This window comes from Amblyraja radiata, chromosome 37, assembly GCF_010909765.2.
Source record: "Amblyraja radiata isolate CabotCenter1 chromosome 37, sAmbRad1.1.pri, whole genome shotgun sequence".
Lineage (NCBI taxonomy): Eukaryota > Metazoa > Chordata > Chondrichthyes > Rajiformes > Rajidae > Amblyraja > Amblyraja radiata.
Genome location: NC_045992.1, coordinates 3,058,406 through 3,078,875, shown reverse-complemented (window position 1 = coordinate 3,078,875; position 20,470 = coordinate 3,058,406). Strand labels below are relative to the sequence as shown.

At 41.4% G+C, this 20,470-nt stretch overlaps 2 protein-coding genes and 1 long non-coding RNA gene across 7 annotated transcripts in view; 1 reads left to right on the top strand and 2 right to left on the bottom strand.

Moving 5' to 3' along the window:
* parg (poly(ADP-ribose) glycohydrolase) overlaps positions 1 to 4,147 on the bottom strand; it is a 94,408-nt gene extending 90,261 nt beyond the window's left edge. Inside the window, exons 1-2 of one of the 3 annotated variants that reach the window (XM_033012893.1) lie at positions 4,010 to 4,147; positions 178 to 244 (exon numbers count right to left, since the gene is read on the bottom strand). In XM_033012893.1, coding sequence (XP_032868784.1) covers positions 178 to 233 — 56 coding nt within the window. In that variant the 5' untranslated portion in view covers positions 234 to 244; positions 4,010 to 4,147. Of the gene's footprint in view, positions 1 to 177; positions 245 to 3,597; positions 3,848 to 4,005 lie in introns of those variants that run through there. The other 2 variants (XM_033012894.1, XM_033012892.1) reach the window with 2 other exon arrangements.
* A 1,567-nt stretch (positions 4,148 to 5,714) lies between these two features.
* On the top strand, positions 5,715 to 12,663 carry rps24 (ribosomal protein S24). 3 transcript variants are annotated; one of them, XM_033012924.1, is made up of 8 exons: positions 5,715 to 5,836; positions 7,097 to 7,162; positions 8,519 to 8,728; positions 8,818 to 8,928; positions 9,461 to 9,463; positions 10,215 to 10,234; positions 12,330 to 12,358; positions 12,582 to 12,657. In XM_033012924.1, the coding sequence occupies exons 1-6, from the start codon at positions 5,834 to 5,836 to the stop codon at positions 10,218 to 10,220; spliced, it is 399 nt and encodes a 132-aa protein (XP_032868815.1). In that variant the 5' UTR covers positions 5,715 to 5,833; the 3' UTR covers positions 10,221 to 10,234; positions 12,330 to 12,358; positions 12,582 to 12,657. The 3 variants fall into 3 exon arrangements, with proteins under 3 accessions (XP_032868815.1, XP_032868816.1, XP_032868817.1); XM_033012925.1 differs by lacking the exon at positions 9,461 to 9,463; XM_033012926.1 differs by lacking the exons at positions 9,461 to 9,463; positions 10,215 to 10,234 and having other exon boundaries at positions 12,582 to 12,663.
* On the bottom strand, positions 7,380 to 20,223 carry LOC116966552. Its single transcript, XR_004410050.1, has 3 exons — positions 20,213 to 20,223; positions 19,365 to 19,368; positions 7,380 to 7,506 (listed from the first exon to the last, which is right to left on the bottom strand). It is a non-coding gene; the product is annotated as an uncharacterized LOC116966552 (long non-coding RNA).
* Positions 20,224 to 20,470: the final 247 nt, after the last annotated feature.

The window sequence follows — 20,470 nt, the reverse complement described above, 5'->3', positions numbered from 1 at the left end:
TCCTACGGCTAAAAATAAAATGACTGGGTCAGAGAATCAAACATTATGGCTAGAATGTGAATCTTTAAGCAGGATTTCATTGTTGTACCAAATACTGGGTAAAGATGCCTGAAACACAAACGAGACATGCTAGATTATACACAAAATTGCTGGGGAAACTATAATGCTAGATTATACCTGGCTTGGTCCATCCTTAAACCTTTACTTTTCTCTGTGGTCAAATCTGCACACATTTCGTCATAACCTGCAAGAATTCAAAACCTATATCAATACACATTTCATTATTTCAAATATAAAATCAGAAACCCCTGTTGCATTTTACCGCTATTGTCCGAGCTTCTGGCACAATACCTAACAGAATAGTCATAACTTTCAAAAACGTGGATTTTGTTTTCCACTGACGGTATTTTTTTCTATTTCCAATTAACTCCACAGAAGCTGTTCCCTAATGTAACTGCATCATCAACAAGAGGTACTGCACCCTTCCAAGTAACAAATTGTCAAACATTCCCCAAAATCAAAGAACACAAGAAAAATATGTTCTTATTCATTGAGCTCATTAGGTTCAATCATCCTGAGCAGGAAAGATTCTTGACCTACAGAACAAGCTGCAAAATGCTTCCGACACAAGTTCATTCCAAAACGAAAGAGTTTGAAATGCAAATCTGCACATCCTTTATCTTTTTAAAGCCACTGATCATGAATATCTGACTGGCTTGGATGGCTTCATCAATGGCATAGCAAGCAACTTTTATCCGGTCACATTAAGTCAAGTGACATTGAATAATTTTTTTATGTCAAAAATATAGGGTTTGAATTAAGAATGGAAAAGAGACCAGACCATAGTTGGAAAGAGTAAGATTTGGGGGTTTTCATCACCTGAGCCCAATTGGGAGCGCACATATGCCTCGGGAATAGCCAGTAATAATTAGTGATATTATAGATAATAAAAACAAATTTCCATAAAGAGCTCAGATAATTATCTTATTTGAAGAGCAACCATCTTTCCTGCACATGCTGTATAGTTAGGTGACAAGAACACATTACACCAGCAAAACACAGTGTTTTGTAGCGCAGATGGTGTTTGGTTGCAACCAGGCGAAATGTTGATATTAAGTAATTAATTATTGATATTGCATGTGTAACTTTCCCAATTGCTCAGTATATTTATTGTCACTGAAGCACATGGCAGGAATGGCCTCTGTTTGATTTTCAGATGTTAATTGGATACAGCAACCCCTATTTGGACAGTTCTAGAAAATTGATCCAAGTGTGCTTCTGAGCACGATTCAGCATCTCTCAAAAAAACACATTAAATAAAAATAACCACGTGGTGAAATATCTTGTGGTATTTTGTTTTACACTTGCAAAATAGGTGCTCAGAAGGGACACAAATATATCGACAGAAGTTCACCGAAAAGGTGACAAATATTAATTGGAGGGAATGAAAATAAGTTTTTAAAGACCCAAGGCTAGGTAGTACTGATCAGCTATTGGACATTTTGGTAAATGTTTTAATTATACAAATTTCTTGCTATCCCATTATAATTTGTTAAAGGATTGCTTTCAAAAGTAATTTTCCACTTTACAATGTGCAGAAATAAAATCTGTAACCAACACTGCTTTATGGCATGAAATAATCTGCAGAAATTACTGCAACATTTATTGGAAATAATTTGCAATGACCAATCACATTGCATGGAAGCAGCCAACATGGAAATAACGCAGCACATGAAACTGCATGCACATAAACTGCAACAAATGCTGTCACATTGCAAGGAATAACTGTGCCTAATTGTGTGAAATGAACTCCCTGCAAACATTACCCAATTTGCAGTGAATGCTAGCGTTGCGTTTATGATTTGTATTGTGTTGTAGTGAAATGGTGTGTACGTGGAAACAATGGAAGTACAAACGTTACTGCATGAAGATTGCAATATGCTGACAGGTTGCATGGAAATAATCGCCTTTGCTCCCACTCGCCCTAGTCGCTTCAGAGCCCCCCTAGTCCTTACCTTCTACCCCATCAGCAGTTGCAGACAACACATAATCCTCCGAATTTTCCACCACCTCCAACGGGATCCCACCACAAGCCACATTTTCTCACCACCACCTCTTCCCGCCTTCCGCAGAGACCGTTCCCTCTGCAACTCCCTGGTTAACACATCCCTTCCCACCCACACCACTCCCTCCCCTGCAACCACAGAAGATGCAACACCTGTCGCGATACCTCCTCCCTCGACGCTGTCCAGGGACCCCGACAGTCCTTTCAGGTTGGGCAGAGGTTCACTTGCACCTCCTCCAACCTCATCTACTGTATCGTTGTTCAAGATGTGGACTCATACATCGGCGAAACTAAAACACAGGCTGGGCGATCGTTTCGCGGAATGCCTTCGCTCAGCCCGCCTGAACCAACCTGATCTCCCGGTTGCTGGACACTTTAATTCTCCTTCCCTTTCCTACACAGACCTTCCTCGGTCTTCTCCATTGTCAGAGTGAGGCTAAACGCAAATTTGAGGAATAGCATCTCATATTTCACTTGGGAAGCTTACAGCCCAGTGGTATGAATATTGATTTCTCTCACTTCAGGTAGCCCCGGCATTCTCTCTCTATATCGCTCCCCCACCCAAGTCGCATCAGCTTCTCTTTTTCCCCCTACAAACAGCTAACAATGGCAGTTTCCTTTATCATGTTACTTTTTTGCGTATCTTTCATTCATGGTTCTTTATCTCGCCACATCACCATCTATATCTCTTGTTTCCCTTATCCCTAACCAGTCTGAAGAAGGGTCTCGACCCAAAACGTCACCCAATATTTCTCTCCAGAGATGGTGCCTGTGAGTTACTCTAGCTTTTTGTGCCTATCTTCGAAATAACCAGGAGCTGTGTGTGTTTTGTGTTTATGGTGTATGTTGTGTTTATTGTGTGTGGTGTGTTTATTGTGTGGCATGTTTATTGTGTGGCATGTTTATTTATTTATTGTGTGTGGGTGTTTGTGGGTATTCCGAATTGAATTGAATTTCCTTTATTGTGCCTGCCTTACATATAATAATAAATAACAATAACACACAATAAACACAAATTAACATCCACCACAGTGAGTTCACCAGGCACCTCCTCACTGTGATGGAAGGCAAAAGTCTTAAAGTCGGTGTGGTGTGTGTATTGTGTGCATATTGTCAGTGTGTGTGTGTGTATATGAATAGTGTGCGTCTATATTGTGTGTGTATATTGTCGGTGTGGTGTGTGTGAATATAGTACGTGTGTATATTGTTGATGTGGTGTGTGTGAACATAGTGTGTGTGTGCACACATATAGTTTGCGTGCATTATGTGTATATATTGTGTGCGTGTGTATATAGGGTGTATAGTGTGTGTGTGTATTGTGTGTGAATGTATCTTGTTTGTGTATTGTGTGCGTGTGTCTATAGGGTGTGTGTGTATGTATGTATATTGTGTGTATGTATATTGTGTACGTGTGTATGTATGTTGTGTGTGTATGTATATTGTGTGTGTGTATGTATGTTGTGTGTGTGTATGTATGTTGTGTGTATGTATATTGTGTGTGCACCAAGGCCGGGCACTGCCTGGTTACAGACCTTTGCTGCAGCCTGCAGTGCCAGAGCTGCTCTCTCCCGGCCCGGCCCCGGCCCCACTGTGAGAGGAGAGCTGCTGCGGGCAAACCTCGGGCCGCAACCTTTTCCTCGCCGGCTCTGCGCTCATATTAATTGGGATGGCAACTGCAGTGGGGTGGGATGGGTCGGGGAGGGAGGGAGGCGCCGGTGCTGCTGCACCTCAGGCCGCCATGACAGACGACAACCGGCAGCAGCGGCCACCTCAAGATGGCGGCGGGCGAGGGGGCGGGCCCGGGCCCAGCGGGCAGATCCCGCAAACTCGGCTTTACAGAGGTTCAGGCGGCCGCTGGCGACAGCGGAGACGCTCCACTACCGCCCGAACATCTTCACCGCCTCGCTAACCGCCGTTTCCCACCGGCAATCCTATTTTACCTGCCTTGTCTGCGTCCCCGAACGCTGTAGTTTCTCACCGTCGTGGCGGAGCCGGGAACCAATGGCCGGAGCTCCACAGTGGACTACAGATCCCGGCATGCCTTGCCTTGCCGGCCCGGCGACGTGACCGACGGCCGCACGCACCAACCAGGGAAGCGCGCATTACGTCACTGGAAGAGTGGGTGGCGCCAAGCTGCAGAAACTCCAGCCATTCATAAAAAATATATAGAAACAGAAAAACAGGTGCAGGTGTAGGTCCACAAAAATGCTGGAGAAACTCAGCGGGTACAGCAGCATCTATTCAATTCAATTCAAATTTATTGTCATTGCACAAATACGAGTACAGGTACAACGAAATGCAGTTTAGCGTCTGGTCATAATGCAAGATAGTAGAAATAAAAATACTGGTTAACAATGTGTGGACTGTGGATGAATTAAACTGGTACATAGGCAAATAAATGTATACAAATGGGAGATCTATGGAGTCTGAAGAAGGGTTTCGGCCCGAAACGTTACCTATTTCCTTCGCTCCATAGATGCTGCTGCACCCTCTGAGTTTCTCCAGCATTTTTGTAGTGTGTGCAGGTGTAGGTCATTCAGCCCTTCAAGCCAGCACCGCCATTCAATATGATCATGGCTGTTCATCCAAAATCAGTAACCCGTTCCTGCTTTTTCCCCCATGTCACTTGATTCCTTTAGCCCTAAGAGCTCTATCTAACTCTCTCTTGAATACATCCAGTGAATTGGCCTCCACTGCTTTCTGTGATTCAGGCACCATCTCTGAAAAAAGACACAAAAACCTAGAGTAACTCAGCGGGTCAGGCAGCATCTCTGGGGAAAAGGAATGGATGACATTTCGGGTCCAGACCCTTCTTCAAAATCTTTTCTCCAGAGATGGTGCCTGACCCGCTGATCTTTGGTTTAAACCAACAACTGGGGGTTCCATCCCACTCAGCCTCTCTGGAGAAAATAGATATGTGGCGTTTCGGCTCGGGAATTTTTTATGATACAAAAAAGTCACTAATTTCAAATTAATTAATATTGTCAAACACCCATAGGTATATTTTTTTTAATACATGCAAATAAGTCACTAATTTCAAATTAGTGTATAACGTCAAACATCCATAGGTATATATTATATATATGCAAATGTCACTAATTTCAAATTAGTGTATGTATTCAAGCATCTGTAGGTATAATAATAATAATAATAATAATAATAAACTTTATTACGGACTCAAGGTCCAGACATGGGGCAACATTACATTAAAAATGCATTGCATATTAAATATCATAAAATACATATAAAATCTTGGTATATCACTTATAAAAACATCAAAATGTATATATTTTTTAAACACAATACATTGTGTTTAATCTGGATTTTTTTAAACACAAGTTAAAAATCCAGATTAAAAGTATGTTTTTACATTTGCAAATAAGTTAAATTGGTGTATATTGTCAAACATCCAAAGATATATATATTTATATATGCAAGTGAGTCACACATTTCAAATTAGTGTATATTGTCAAACAATATTTTACTTATGGGAAAGTTTGAAGGTAAAATAAAAGTAAGTCACACATTTCAAATTACTGTATATTGTCAAATAATATTTTACTTATGGGAAAGTTTGAAGGTAAAATAAAAGTAAGTCACACATTTCAAATTACTGTATATTGTCAAATAATATTTTACTTATGGGAAAGTTTGAAGGTAAAATAAAAGTTTTAATCAGGCAGCAGCGTGGCCGTGCCCGAGGTGACTTGTTTGACGTGCGAGGGGTCCTTCGCCCTTTGGTAGCGCGGCGCGGCGGCGGCAGCAGAGATGGTGAGTGAGGGGTGGCCGCCATCCGCGCTCAATCCCAGCCCAATCCCCGCCATCCGCCGCTACACTGCCCCGACATCGCCGCCCCTGCCCAGCACCACCTCCACCCCGGCTGATGCCCGCTCCATTTCATCCCCAGCGCGTCGGATTGTTGCTTTTAATGGGCCCGCGGCCTGGTCGTGTAGGAAGCCTGGGCCTCGGCTGCTGATGCTGCTGCAGACTGGGTGGGGAGAAGGGGAGAGGTGGCTGCTGATGCCCTGCCCTTGCTATAGTCTGGGCTAGAGCCTGATCTGCTGGTACTACTGCCACAGACTGGGGACTGGGGCAAAGCCTCCTCTACTACTACAACTACTACTACACACTGAGGGAGAGCCTGGGCTGCTAGTGTTGCTGCTGCAGCTACAGACTGGCCTCATCTACTGATGTTGTTGGTGCCTGGCCTCATCTACTGATGCCTTGCCCATGTTGCACACTGGGCCAGAGCCTGGGATGATGCTTCTACAGACAAGGGGGTGGGCAGAGGTGTCTGCTAGTGCTGCTACTACCACAGACTGAGGCAGAGCTTTATTTTATGTGCTGTGTGTGTTCTTTGCTTTTCACTTAGTATGGCTATATGGTAACTCATATTTCACTGTACCTTAAATTGGTACATGTGACAATTAAATTGGATCTTGAATCTAGACTTGGCTGCTAGTGCCCTGGTGGCTGCTGATGTTGTGCAGTTTTGTTCTCCTAATTTGAGGAAGGACATCCCTGCTATCGAGGGATTGCAGCGTAGGTTCATCAAGTTAATTCCCGTGATGGTGGGACTGACATATGAGGTACGAATGGGTTGACTGGGCTTGTATTCACTGGAGTTTAGAAGGATGAGAGGGAATCTTATAGAAACATATAAAATTCTTACAGGATTGGAAAGGCTAGATGCAGGAAATATGTTCCCCGTGGAGGCCGGTTCTCTGGATGCTTTCAAGAGAGAGCTAGATAGGGCTCTTAAAAATAGCAGTCAGGGGATATGGGGAGAAAACAGGAACGGGGTACTGATTGGGGATGATCAGACATGATTACATTGAATGGCGGTGCTGGCTCGAAGGGCTGAATGGCCTACTCCTGCACGTAATGTCTATTGTGTTGGGGGAGTCTAGAACCAGGGGTCACAGTTTAAGAATAAGGGGTAGGCCATTTAGTCAACAGTAAGTAGTTGGACTACTGTGTGATTTTGTTTAATAAGTGAGCTCTAAATATTTGTTACTTTTTGTTTCCCAGAATGACACCGTGACCATCAGAACGAGAAAGTTCATGACAAACCGCTTGCTCCAACGCAAGCAAATGGTGAGTAGGAATACTTTGTCTTTCCTTTTAAAATGCAGGCGGTGTGGGCTTTTGTGATATTTTTTGTTCCTCCATAAATGCAAGCTTCAGGCTCTACCCATTCATTAGTTTCATTCAGTTTATTGATGTGATATCCTAGTGCTTTGGCTTTGCTTGCTTTTTATCAAGGGTCAGAAGTTTAACCTAAGCTTAGATGAACTAAGCAAAAAATAAAGTGCTGGATGACCAGGAAGGAAATGGACAGGTGATGTTTTGGTTCAGCATCATTCTTCAGAAGAAATGTCATCTGTTAATTCCCTCCACTGATGCAGCCTAACCTGCAGAGTTCCACCAACACTTTATTGCTTTGCACAAGATTCTAGCATCTAGTTTTCTGTGCAATTTTACGCGTAGATGAACTGGACAGCACAAAAGAGAAAGTTTCATAATCCCATCTGCAGCTGGGGCAGCCCAGTGAAGCAGCGGTAGAGTTACTGCCTTGCAGCGCCAGGGACCCGGGTTCGATCCTGACTATGAGTGCAGTCTGTACGGAGTTCGTATGTTCTCCTTGTGTACATGTGGGTTTTCTCCGGGTGCTCCAGTTTCCTCCCACACTCCAAAGACGTACAGCTTTGAGGGTTAATTGGCTTTGGTAAGTTGTAAATTGTCCCTCGTGTAGGGTAGCGCTAGTGATCGCAGGTCAGCACAGACTCGGTGGGCTGAAGGACCTATTTCCCTGCTGTGTCTCTAAAGTCTATCCTAATTCATTATATTCCATATGTGCATAGGCTTCTCCCTCCACATCTCCGTTTCTAGCACTTACCTCCACACTAGAGGCAATTTACAGGAACCAAATGTCCTCCCAGCCGGCATGTTTTTGAGATGCAGAAGGCAATACTGTCTATGAGTGCAGATTCCTCACTGAGAGCACCAGAGGTCGGAAATGATCCTGGATTGCCGGGGCTGTGAGGCAGCCAGTATTTGATTAGGCCTGAAACAGTTGATTCCTTATTACAGATGATTCATTAAGTTTAAGAATTGTACGGGTGTTTTCAATAATTTTGATTCTGTTGCCTTTAAAGGAAAATGGTGGGGGGGGTGGTATTTTAAAAAGGCACCTTCGACCAGCTGTGAAGTAGGAGAGAATTGCTGCCTTTTGAAGGTAGACAATAAAGCTGGTGAGGCAGTATCTATGGAGCGATGGAATAGGCGACATTTCAGGTCGAGACCCTTCTTCATTGCCTTTTGAGGTCATTCTTTGCCGTTTCTAACGTGTTCTCTCTTGACACAGCGATGTTCTTGAAATCACAATTCGATGTTCTTGAAATCATATGATTTTTGATTCTGGTCTCACCCATTTTCTCATTTTATACATAGGTTGTCGATGTCCTCCATCCTGGCAAACCTACAGTTCCCAAAACAGAAATCAGGGAAAAGTTAGCCAAAATGTACAAAACAACGCCGGATGTTGTGTTCGTTTTTGGCTTCAGGACACAGTTTGGAGGAGGCAAAACAACAGGATTTGCCATGGTCTACGATTCCTTGGATTACGCGAAGAAGAATGAACCAAAACACAGGCTAGCAAGGGTGAGAAAGCAAATTATTTACCCCTGGAGTTTTAAGAATACATGCTGCTCTCTCTGTATTTTCATTGATTTGTGTCCATTGTTTTTCAGCATGGTCTGTTGGATAGGAAAAAGGTATCTAGGAAACAGCGAAAGGAACGAAAGAACAGAATGAAGAAAGTTCGCGGCACAGCTAAAGCTAACGTTGGTGCTGGCAAGAAGGTATGAAACTGTTGGTGGCAATGAAAATGTAATCCTCCTGCATTTTGTGTCACAATTTAGATTCTTACTCTTAATATTGACCCTGCAGCTAGCTATCTGATCAGCTACATCCCTATCAGCTTATCCCTGAAATCTCTCCATACATCCCTTGCTGTCTTCCTCCATACCTCTATCTAAACCTGCCTTCTTCATTGGCCTGGTTTCGGCCCGAAACGTCGCCTATTTCCTTCGCTCCATAGATGCTGCTGCACCCGCTGAGTTTCCCCAGCAATTTTGTGTACCTTCGATCTTCCAGCATCTGCAGTTCCTTTTTGAACACTTCTTCATTGGCCTGTTGGTCCTCGATCTTGCTATTTTTCTGACTTGCTTCATATTTTGCATTAATTTGTTTTTACTATGGTTTGTTCGTTTGAAAGTGTTATTGCATTAACATTTGTTTGAAGTACCGTACTGCCACCTTGAGAAATGTGCTTTTCAGTTTTTGTCTTTCTTTTTGTTCATGTTTGCTATCTTTTTCTTCTCTGGACCACAGAAGGTAAAATTATTTGTACATGTTGGAGCTTCAGTGTTCTGTTCACCAATCACTTTAGATTTTCAACAGCTGAATAGAATCTCTAATATAAACGTGTGTTTTTACAATTGATTGGTACAGCATGGTGCAATGTGAACATTTATCCCACTGACTCAGTTGTAAAAAGTAGAATGGTTCTGACGATGGGCTTAAAACAATAGATATTGGGGGTGTTGCAGTTTAGTGAGGGGTTGCTCAGCTGTGAGTCATACCCCGTGATTCCTTTTGGCCCCATGCACCAAATAATTACCTTCAGCTTTTTAGTTTCGGGATCACGTACATTGACAGGTGGTGCAAAAATCTTAGAGTTGAAGCTGTACATTTTCTGTCATTGTGGACAGCAGAAGCTCACTCTTGTGTACGGGGAGCTTGTCTCTTTTTTGGTTTCCCTTGCCTTTTTCCCCCAAAGAGGCTCATCTTAGTGGTTGTGACACCTACTTCTGGAAATGGCTGCCAGGGAAGGCTATCCCCGTATTAACGTGCCCTGATAATTCTTTCACCCCAAAAAAGAATCTGGTAGCATGCTAAATGTGTGACTAGTGGAACTTTGTCAACTAAAATAGTTGGCAGGTGTTGTGTTTTGCGGTGAATTTTGATGCTCTTAACTGTTTGCCAACTTCTCTTATTAAGATTTATTTATTTGACTTGTTCCTGTATAACAGTAATTAACTTTGTTTTGCCTCTTTTTAATGCTCTTATCGAAAATGTCCATCAGAAATGAAGCATCAGTGGCAGGTACTGACGCCTATGCATGAGTGTGATGACCCGCACAGCACGTGACTAATTTGCCTTGCTCAATGTTGCTCCGCATGCTGTTTTTCAAATGGGATTGGTGGTGGTTTCTGATCAAAGCCAAGCAAAAAATTATCTGAAACATCTTATTGGTTGAGGCTTGAGTAGTATTGATGAGCTGCATTGGTGCCCAGCTAGATCCATGTTTAGTTTTCCCTAAATTATGTTAGAAGTAAAGGCCATAGTTACTGCTGTTTGGAATTCTGAATAGTTATTACCTTATTGTCCTTGCATAACCTCTACCAAAATATCATGCCAATTCTTGCTGGTTTTGAGATAGTATGAATAGTTTTGATTGAACTACAGTTTCACTCATCAGAGGCTGGAATTGTGAATGGTGCAGCTTTCACAGATTTATACAGTACAAGGCTATACCCTAATTGGAGTTTAGTATAACCGTAATAGTTTTCATGCATCATGAAATTGAACCAAATGTATCTTGTGAATTGGCATTTTGTTCAAAGGCTTCACATGGAACTAATTTATGTTTTAATTCATATTAAAGCAAACATTTATTACGTTCCTAATTCATATAAAGCTAACATTGTACATAATATGTATAATGTTATATATAATGAGAAGAGAGAAAACCTAGACACACATATATCTACAGGCTTCCTTCTATAAAACTGAATTACACTAAAATGAAATGAACATAATTAAGTGCAAAGAGTTGAGTGATGCAAGATAAAGATTAGAGTGAACAGAGGCTCTAGAAAGTTGTCCTCTCAGTTATATAGTGCTGGTTTGTTTTAATGTGTATGGGTTTGAGTTACTGAGGATGTACATAAAAGATATTAACATGATAAAAAAGTTTGTGGCATTATTTTGGATAGAATGCACTTGTTCTGGCCAATATAAATAATGGAGCAATGGTATTTTTCTGAGATTACGGTTTATTGTGCAAATTTGTTGTGGAATTATATTTTATAATGATCAGTTGGCGCTATGTTTAGTGGGTAGGCTACTTGTGTGAAGCTAAGGAGTCGAGAGTATTTCAATGTGGTCTGTAGCAACATGGAACACCAGGTTATTAGGCCTGTAAAAGCAAGACACAGATAATATGGTGGTGGTCTGTCGCTGACGACCACAGCATGCTTGTGCAGTCTCATGTCTTGTGGTATCCAGTTGTTTTAAACGATGCTACTATATTAAATGGTTGCGAGGCAAAGATAGATCGGCCATGATTGAATGGTGGAGTAGACTTGAGCGGCCGAATGGCCTAATTCTGCTAGAACTTATCAACTTGTATAGCGAAATTAATCTTGACCCTCATCTGCAGTTTGGGGTAAAATGGAATACAATTGTTTTTTCTTTTTAGGGACAAACTATGCATGCTTTATTTCAAGTTAATCTTAAAATTAATCCTGGCGTGAAATATCATTCAAGGCTTTCAATCTTTTGCTTTCTGCTACCTTGTGTTAAATTTAATTCCCTTTAGAATGTTTGAAGGTTAACAATCATTTTCTTACAACAAATATGTGAGCAATCACTCTTGGAGAGTTCACATTTTTGCTTCTTGTTTAAAACGCACTACAGTCTTGATAATTTGAGAATGCTTATTTCTGTCCCGCTTTTGTTTTAAATCATTGTTCGTTCCTGCAAAACTTTCAGTGCCGGATTTTGTCATGCTGCTTTTAATTATTGATTATGTGCCTGATATTGTGCACCAGAGCTGTGACTTTGCAATTTAGATTATGATTATTATTACTATTCCTTTCAATCATGTTTGTGTATACAGGTGACCCCTGCGTTCAAAAACAAAACTTGCCACAATATCTATGCATGCATCAAAAAATGCAAGTGGATAAAATATGACGAGACAAAATTTGCCGTTTATTTTGCATTTTGTCTTCATTTAATTTTATTGGGCATCTCAGATTTTTTGATAGCTTTGATTAGCCTCCATAAACTGGCCATAACATGGGGGCCACCTGTAGTGGAATGTAGAGAAAACTTTTTCTCCAATAAATGATGACAAAGCAAGAAATATTACTCAATGTGGTTATTTTATTTTTCTACATTTTGTTCCCTATAGTAACGTGACTTGTGAAGGTTCCTTGAAATGTGAGTATTTGACTGAACTTGCTGATTTTCATGAGATGGCATAACTTGTTGAAGAATTATTATTAAATCAAGTGTGGCTACTTGCTGTTTCAAAAATGTATTTCATAATTGCAACATTTGTAGTTTTGCTCAGTTTATGAGGAGGCAGCCCTGCACATTACAGAACTCTCAGATAATTGTTGTTTAAGATGCAGACTTTAATTTTATTTCTTTTCACCAACAGGCTGATTTAACCATGGATCGTCATCTCTGATTATTTGTCCTCGTGCTCAAATAAATGCTATAAAAACTGGAAAGTTGTCCTCTCTTGGTTATATAGTGATTTTTTTTAATGTGTATGGGTCTGAGTTGCTGAGGATGTACATAAAAGATATTAACTTATGATAAAAAAAAAAGTTTGTGGCATTATTTTGGATAGAATACATTTGTTCTGGCCAATATAAATAGGGCAGCAATGGTCATTTTCTGAGATTAAGGTTTATTGTGCAAATTTGTTGTGTGATGGCATTTTATAATGATCAGCTGGCGTGCAGCTAGTGGGTAGGCTACTTGTGTGAAGCCAGGGAGTCAAGTGATTCATTGTGGTCTATAGCAACATGGAACACCAGCTTATCAGGCCTGTAAATGCAAGACACCGAGATAATATGGTGGTGGCCCGCGTAGACGACCATAGTATGGTTGTGCAGTCTCGTGTCTTGTAGGATCCAGTGTGGCTCAGGAGTCCGATACGCGAGCCACACGGGAGCACATGATGGGCGCTGTGGGGGGATTCAGGGCTGCAGCCTTTCCTCCTGTCTTGGGAAACCATCGAGTCGGCTTCAGCAATTGCCCTCAAAACTGCTGACCGCCTTTCTAGTGGTTGTACACCAGCCAGTTCTGTCACTGGCACGGGTTTTCATATAATATATAGCAATCAAAACATTCAATAAATTAGTGACTGTAATCTTAGGTGGTCTTGGGTAATATTAGATAGATTCATGGTTGCTGAGGCTAGTGTTGTGCAGTGTTCAAGAACGTGACGGGTGCTGGGAGTAGCCATTCTTCAACGTAGTGGTCATGGTTTTCCAGGGTCCTGTGTCATCTTCCTGTTGGTACGAGCAAAATTAAAACATGGCCTGGGTGGTGTGAGTCTTAGATACTGGCTGCCTTTTTGTTGGTTTTATTAGTTTGGGCTACATTTACTGCATCTGTTCTATAAGGAAAGAAATATTCAAAAAAACTTGACTTTCACTGAAATTTGAGGAAGTGAGTTCCAAGCACATGCAGACAGTGCTCTCCATAATGTTTGGGACAAAGACCCATCATTTATTTATTTGCCTCTGTACTCCACAATTTGAGATTTGTAATATAAATAATCACATGTGGTTAAAGTGCACATTGTCAGATTTTAATAAAGGCCATTTTTATACATTTCGGTTTCACCATGTAGAAATTACAGCAGTGTTTATACATAGTTCCCCCATTTCAGGGCACCATAGTGCCTGGGACACATGGCTTCACAGGTGTTTGTAATTGCTCAGGTGTGTATAAATGCCTCCTTAATGCAGGTATAAGCACCAAGGCTATGCCGTTGAGCATTTGATAAAATAGTCGAGAATGTATTATTGTCATGAGCTGAACAAAACAATAACATTCTTACTTGCAGCAACTTAACAGGTTTGCAAACACTACACAATAGATAAAATAAGAAACAAAGAGACACAAAAATGGAGTATTAAAGAAGGAACTGCAGATGCTGGAAAATCGAAGGTACACAAAAATGCTGGAGAAACTCAGCGGGACTGGCAGCATCTCTGGAGAGAAGGAATGGGTGACGTTTCGGGTCGAGACCCTTCTTCATTCCTTCTCTCCAGGGATGCTGCCTGTCCTGCTGCGTTACTCCAGCTTTTTGTGTATCTTCGATTTAAACCAACATCTGCAATTCCTTCCTACATGTAAAAAACAAAATTTTTTTAAAAATGGCTAAATGTGTAAGGAGGAGCTGCAGATGCTGGTTAAACCGAAGACTGACATGAATAGCTGGATGGAGCGTAAAAATGCTGTTTGTTCAATTAAAACAATATTGTACTAAAGGAAAACCATGGCCAAAGTGCAATCAAGGCAATTTGTAGTTCGCTGTTTGGTTGGAGTTTGGAGCATTCAATAGCCTGATGATGGGAAGAAGCTGCTCCAGAACCTGGACGTTACAGTTTTCTGGCTCCTGCACCACCTTCATGACAGCAGGAGCGAAATGAGTGTGTGGCAAGGATGGTGTGTGTCCTTGATGATGCTGGACAGTGGCGCAGCGGGTGACCAGATCAGCTGGTCTGTAAACGGCTGTCATGTCAGATGTGGACTTATCCAATTAACATCTGCTCCCATTTTAATAATAATAATAATGTCTTTATTTATATAGCACATTTTTAGTCAACTTGCATTGACCCCAAAGTGCTTCACACAATTACTTCCATACAGACAGGCAAAGGTGGGTGAAGTGTCTTGCCCAAGGACACACACAGGCAAAGGTGGGCGAAGTGTCTTGCCCAAGGACACAACGACAGTATGCACTCCAAGCGGGATTCGAACCAGCTACCTTCCGGTTGCCAGCCGAACACTTAGCCTATTGTGCCATCTGTCGTCCACATTTACTCTTGTTTAAGAAGGAACTGCAGATGCTGGAAAATCGAAGGTAGACAAAAGTGCTGGAGAAACTCAGTGGGTGCGGCAGTATCTATGGAGCAAAGGAAATAGGCAACATTTCGGGCCGAAACCCTTCTTCAGATTTCTTCGTCTGAAGAAGGGTTTTCGGCCCAACACATTGCCTATTTCCTTCGCTCCACAGATGCTACCGCACCCGCTAAGTTTCTCCAGCACTTTTGTCTACCTCCCATTTTACTCTTCCTAGCACTCATCTAATAATGCTTTAATTTGCCTTCCTTCGCATTAGCACTTTGCCCCAAGTTCCAGATTTATCCAGACTATCTTCAAACTTAAGGCATCACCAAGGCTCTATAGATTTGATCAAATTCTCTAGCAATACAGAGTACATGCACTTGCCCTCCCAAATGCACCACCTTCAGGGCATACCCAAGGTATGCAAATAGCGGCCACCTACGGTGCTGACAAAGTTACAAAGTACGCTGGCTTCCCCTTTGTTCTCCCTCCCCCACAGGTTCTCCATCCCCAACACCGGGAGTCTACTGTTCCCCCCCCCCCCCCATTGTCCTTCCCCTCCCCGTCATGGCTGTTCCCCCACTCTCATCGTCCATATCACACACACATGATCCATATCCCTCCATTCTCTGTACATCCATGTGTCTTATCAAAAAGTGTCTTAAATGCCACTAACATTGCCTCCACCACCACCTCTGGCAGTGCTTTCTAGGCCCACACCACCCTCTGTAAAAATAAATACATATATAAAAGCACGCCATGGACATCTTTAAACGTTGCCCCTCTCCCCTTAAAGTTATGCAATCTTGTTTTTGAACACCACCAGGGAAAAAAGTTCCAGTCTCCTATCCTTCTTATGCCTTTCGTTACTTTGTATACTTCTATCAGGCCACCCCTCAACCTCTGACAATCCAAGTATGTTCAAGATTCAAGAGGGTTTATTGTCATGTTTCCCAGATAGGACAATGACATTCTTGCTTTGCTTCAGCACAACAGAATATAGAAGGCATGAATACAGAACAGATTAGTGTGTCTATATGTCATTATATAAATATATACACACATGAATAAATAAAACAGATAAAGTGCAAATAAACAGATAATGGGCTATTAATGTTCAGAGTTTTGTTTGAGTTGAGTTTAATAGCCTGATGGCTGTGTCCAACACCACATAGCAAATACCCTCTAATCCAGACAGCATTCTGGCAAGTCTTTTCTGTACCCTCTACAAAGCCTCCATCTCTTTCCTGTAATGGGGCAACCAGAACTGCACACAATGCTCCAGATGCTGCCTCACCAAAGTCCTATTAAGCTGCAGTACGTCTTTTGCTTCCGACACCCGTTTGGTTTGAGGATAATGAAAAGCAAGAGCCTCATTCAAGTGTTCTTAAAGGCTTGAGAATTCAATTTACATGGGTAAAGACAGTCTAAATTACACGAGATCAAGGGCAATGTCTCACATTTTAATTGAAAAGTTCTGTGATATAATCAGAACATGGAATCCCATGTCAACGGAGAATGATTCCATTTATGTCAAGTAGTCATCCTCAACAATCATATTCAACCTTTTTTTCCACATCGTAAGTTTACAAGCCAATGGTTTAACAAAATAAATGTTCTAAGAGATCAGATATTTATATAATAATACTTGAGCATTTTGTTCTGTAATTCGGGCTTGATTTTTCAATTTAAAATGATTAAGAAACAAAAGAACCTTAAAGCTGATGGGAAATCTAGGATTTGGAGAGTTTTCATTGATTAAAAAAACTCCTTTTTCTAATCCATAAATTTCATTTTGTTTGAAGAATTCCAGCTATGAACAAAGGGTACAAACCAGTGGCATTTGTCTGGTGGATGTTAGTTGCATGATGATGGTTAAAACAAAAATCAATGTGAGTGTGTGATGGGGTTGCTGCCTTACAGCGTCGGAGACCCGGGTTCAATCCTGACCATGGGTGCTGTCTACGTAGTTTTTACGTTCTCCCCGTGGGTTTTCTCCGAGATCTTCGGTTTCCTCCCACACTCCAAAGACATACAGGTTTGTAGGTTCATTGGCTTGGTATAAATATAAATTGTCCCTAGTGTGTGTAGGATCGTGTTAGTGTGGGGATCACTGGTCAGTGTGGGCCGAAGGGCCTGTTTCCTCGCTGTATCTAAATTAAAACTGATCGGAAAGGTGTTGAAAAGTAATACGCTCACCATCACTTGAAAGAAAGTAGCTTTGTCATAGAAATAATTAAAAGTTACAAGTTACACATCAATGTGACTGAAATGTCTTGAGTAAACTTTGTTTTAGTTATGAATACTGCGTACAAAACACCGATTTAAAAACTAGAAAGCTTTTAACTCCCTTAAACTATGCAAAAGTAAAACAGCAAAACTCAAGCCCAATTTCAATACATCAATTTTCTTTTAATACCATGTGCTATGTTATGGTAGGGGGCACTGTAAGCCTGCTTTCAATACTTCATAAAAATGTTTTAGCAAACAATAACAAGCATTGCTTGCAAATTGTTCCTTTTCGTTTACAGTGCTAGAATCTCAGAAACGGTATCATTTTTAAACTGTATTTAATCCTGTATTTTTAAGCCCATTTTGTTCAAAGCTGACCCAGTGATGGTTCATAGAGTCACAGAGTTTAATTTAGAGATACAGAACGGAAACAGGCCCACCGAGTCCATGCCGACCAGCGATCCCTATACACTAGCACTATCCTATACTTATCCATCCTGGGGACTTTTCAATTTTTACTGAAGCCAGATTAACCTACAAACCTGTATGTCTTTGGAGTGAGGGAGGAAACCAAAGCATCTGGAGAAAGCCCATGCAGTCAAGGGGAGAATGTACAGATGGCACCCATAGTCAGGATCAAACCCGGGTCTCTGGCACTGTTAAGCCCCTGTCCCGTTTAGGAGACCTAAACAGCAACCTCTGGTGACCTTGCCCGCCACCCAAAAAAAAATCAAGGTCGAGGTGACCTGCAACCTCCTACAACCTCCCACGCACATGTTGAAAACCTTCCTCGACTATGAAGAAAACCGGCTTCGACTAGACCTGCGACGAAAAAATTATTGATTTTTAAAACGGCAACCTATTTTTAGTCGAGGCCAGTTTTAAACATGATGAAAAAATAGCAGCAACCTAGATGAAGCCTCGACCACTTTAAACCATTAGGGAGACTGACTAAAACCTCCAGTGACCTAATGGAAACCTTGGGTGGTGGGCAAGGTCACCAGAGGTTGCTGTTTAGGCCTTTGTGTGGTGACTATTTGCATACCTTGAGTACCTTGCAAAACAAAGGATATCACAAAGGATGCATGTGACAATAAAGTTCGTCCATTCAGAACCCACAAAACTGGAGTGAAAGCACATCATCCTCGATCACACGGGAATGTCGAAGCAGAAGAAGATTGTCACTATTTTCTGTCGAAAATTGTTCTATTACCAGCTTTAAGGTATTCATTGTGTTTTCCCATGTAAAAGAGGGGACTACAAAATGTTTTAATCTTCTTAATTGAAGAGCAGACATAGTGTCTTCTCTGGAGTGTCACAGGTTGAGGCGAGACCCGATAGAAGTATGTAAAATTGTGAGAGGCATAGATAGAGTAGACATTCAGAACCTTGTATCCAGGTGAAAATGTTAAAGACTAGAGAGTGTTGCATTGATGCCAGAAGGGGAACATTTTTTACACAGAGGTTGGTGGGTGCCTGGAACGTTCTGCCTGGGGTAATTGTGCCACAGATAGGATAGTGACATTTTAATGGCTTGTAGATAGGCCCCATGGATATGCAGAAAATGGAGGGATATGGCTCAAGTGCAGGCAGAGTGGATTGGCTTCATGTTCAGTACATACATTGTGGGTAAAAGGGCTTGTTCATGTGCTGCACTGTACGTTCAACTTTTACTTGGTTTCAACTTGTACAGGGGTGGAAGATTGCAACCTTCACATGGTCTGCCCTGTTTCGACTAATGCAATCAACTCGACGTGCACAAACAGATGATCAAATAGAACAAGTTGTCCTACAACTTTAGGCTGTGCATGCCACACAAAAGAAGAAGAAGAACTTGTACAGAAGGTTGTGGTTTGTGCTTATTTGAGCTTGAGCCACATATCCAGGTGCGGCAATCTGTCTGAATGGAAAAAGAGACGAGTCCTACCGTAAATGCGTTATGCATTTTAGTCATTGCATCACTGATGAATGCCCATCGTATGTTTACAGGGGACCGACTGACATTATATAACTTTAATGTCCTTAGCTGATTGAGTTGTTAGATTGCTTTGGTGGACATTACTAATGGCATTGCTTCTACTCAATGGCATTGAGTATTAATATCCTCCAAACATTACATTACATTTCTCTCAGATGTATGAACAAAATGAGCAATATTAATATTTAATAGCAGTTAATATCTTTTAACTGATGTAAATAATTATAATGTCATTAATATAATATATTGGATCCATATATACCCATTGCTGCTTGAATTTAATAAAAATAATATATCACAGATTTGCTCATCTGTGTGTCATCAATTAGACTTTAACTAATAATTTTCTTAGGATAATTAAACATTGCAGTCCATAAATGTTGATTATCCAATACGTGCCTAAATATTTTTAAAGTAACTTAATTATCTGACTGCAATATTAACTGAAGACACAAGGAATGAGGCAAAATACTAAACATTTACGGTAAACACACTTTAATATGTTTTATGTAAAATGGTGGATGTGGTCAGCAGGATAGGTCACACCCATAGAGAGAAGTAGACTTAATGTTTCTGGTCAGCACCTCTGAACTGAAGAATTTACTGTTCTGGACTCTATTCTTAAAAGGACACCGAGGTAGAGAGACAGACACAAATGCTGTAGTTGTCTTCTTCTTGCGTATGGCGTGCACAGCCTAAAGTTGTGGAACAACTTGTTCAATTTGACTTTATTTGATTGTGCACGCCAGGTTGATTGCATTCGTTGAAACAGGGCGGCCACGTGAAGGTTACAATCTCCCACCCCAATGCTGTAGTAATACAGCGGGACAGGCAGCATCTCTGAAGAGAAGGAATGGGTGACGTTTCGGGTCGAGACCCTTCTTCAGTCTGAAGATGGGACTCGACCCAGAAACGCACCCATTCCTTCATCCCGAGATGCTGCTTGTCCCGCTGAGTTACTACAGCATTTTGTGTCTATCTTCGGTGTAAACCAGCATCTGCAGTTCCTATCTTCAAGAAAATGCAGATATTGGAATCGTGTGCAAAACAAAAAGTGCTGGAGGGTCAGGCAGCATCTGTGGAGGGAATGGACATTTCAGAACAGGATCCTTCAGTAGACTCAAAAATTAATCGGCATTAATCACATTTGTGTCTATCTTTGGTTTAAAGCAGCATCTGCAGTTTCATCCCACACATATCACTATGTACATTCTTCCACTCTTAGCTTAATTTTTCAACAATCCAATCTA

What these genes read in the sequence shown, in the direction of transcription:
- rps24 (XM_033012924.1), top strand. An exon ending in TGCTCCAACGCAAGCAAATG is followed by an intron (nt 7,163 to 8,518) that starts GTGAGTAGGAAT and finishes TTTTATACATAG; the next exon opens with GTTGTCGATGTCCTCCATCC. An exon ending in CAAAACACAGGCTAGCAAGG is followed by an intron (nt 8,729 to 8,817) that starts GTGAGAAAGCAA and finishes ATTGTTTTTCAG; the next exon opens with CATGGTCTGTTGGATAGGAA.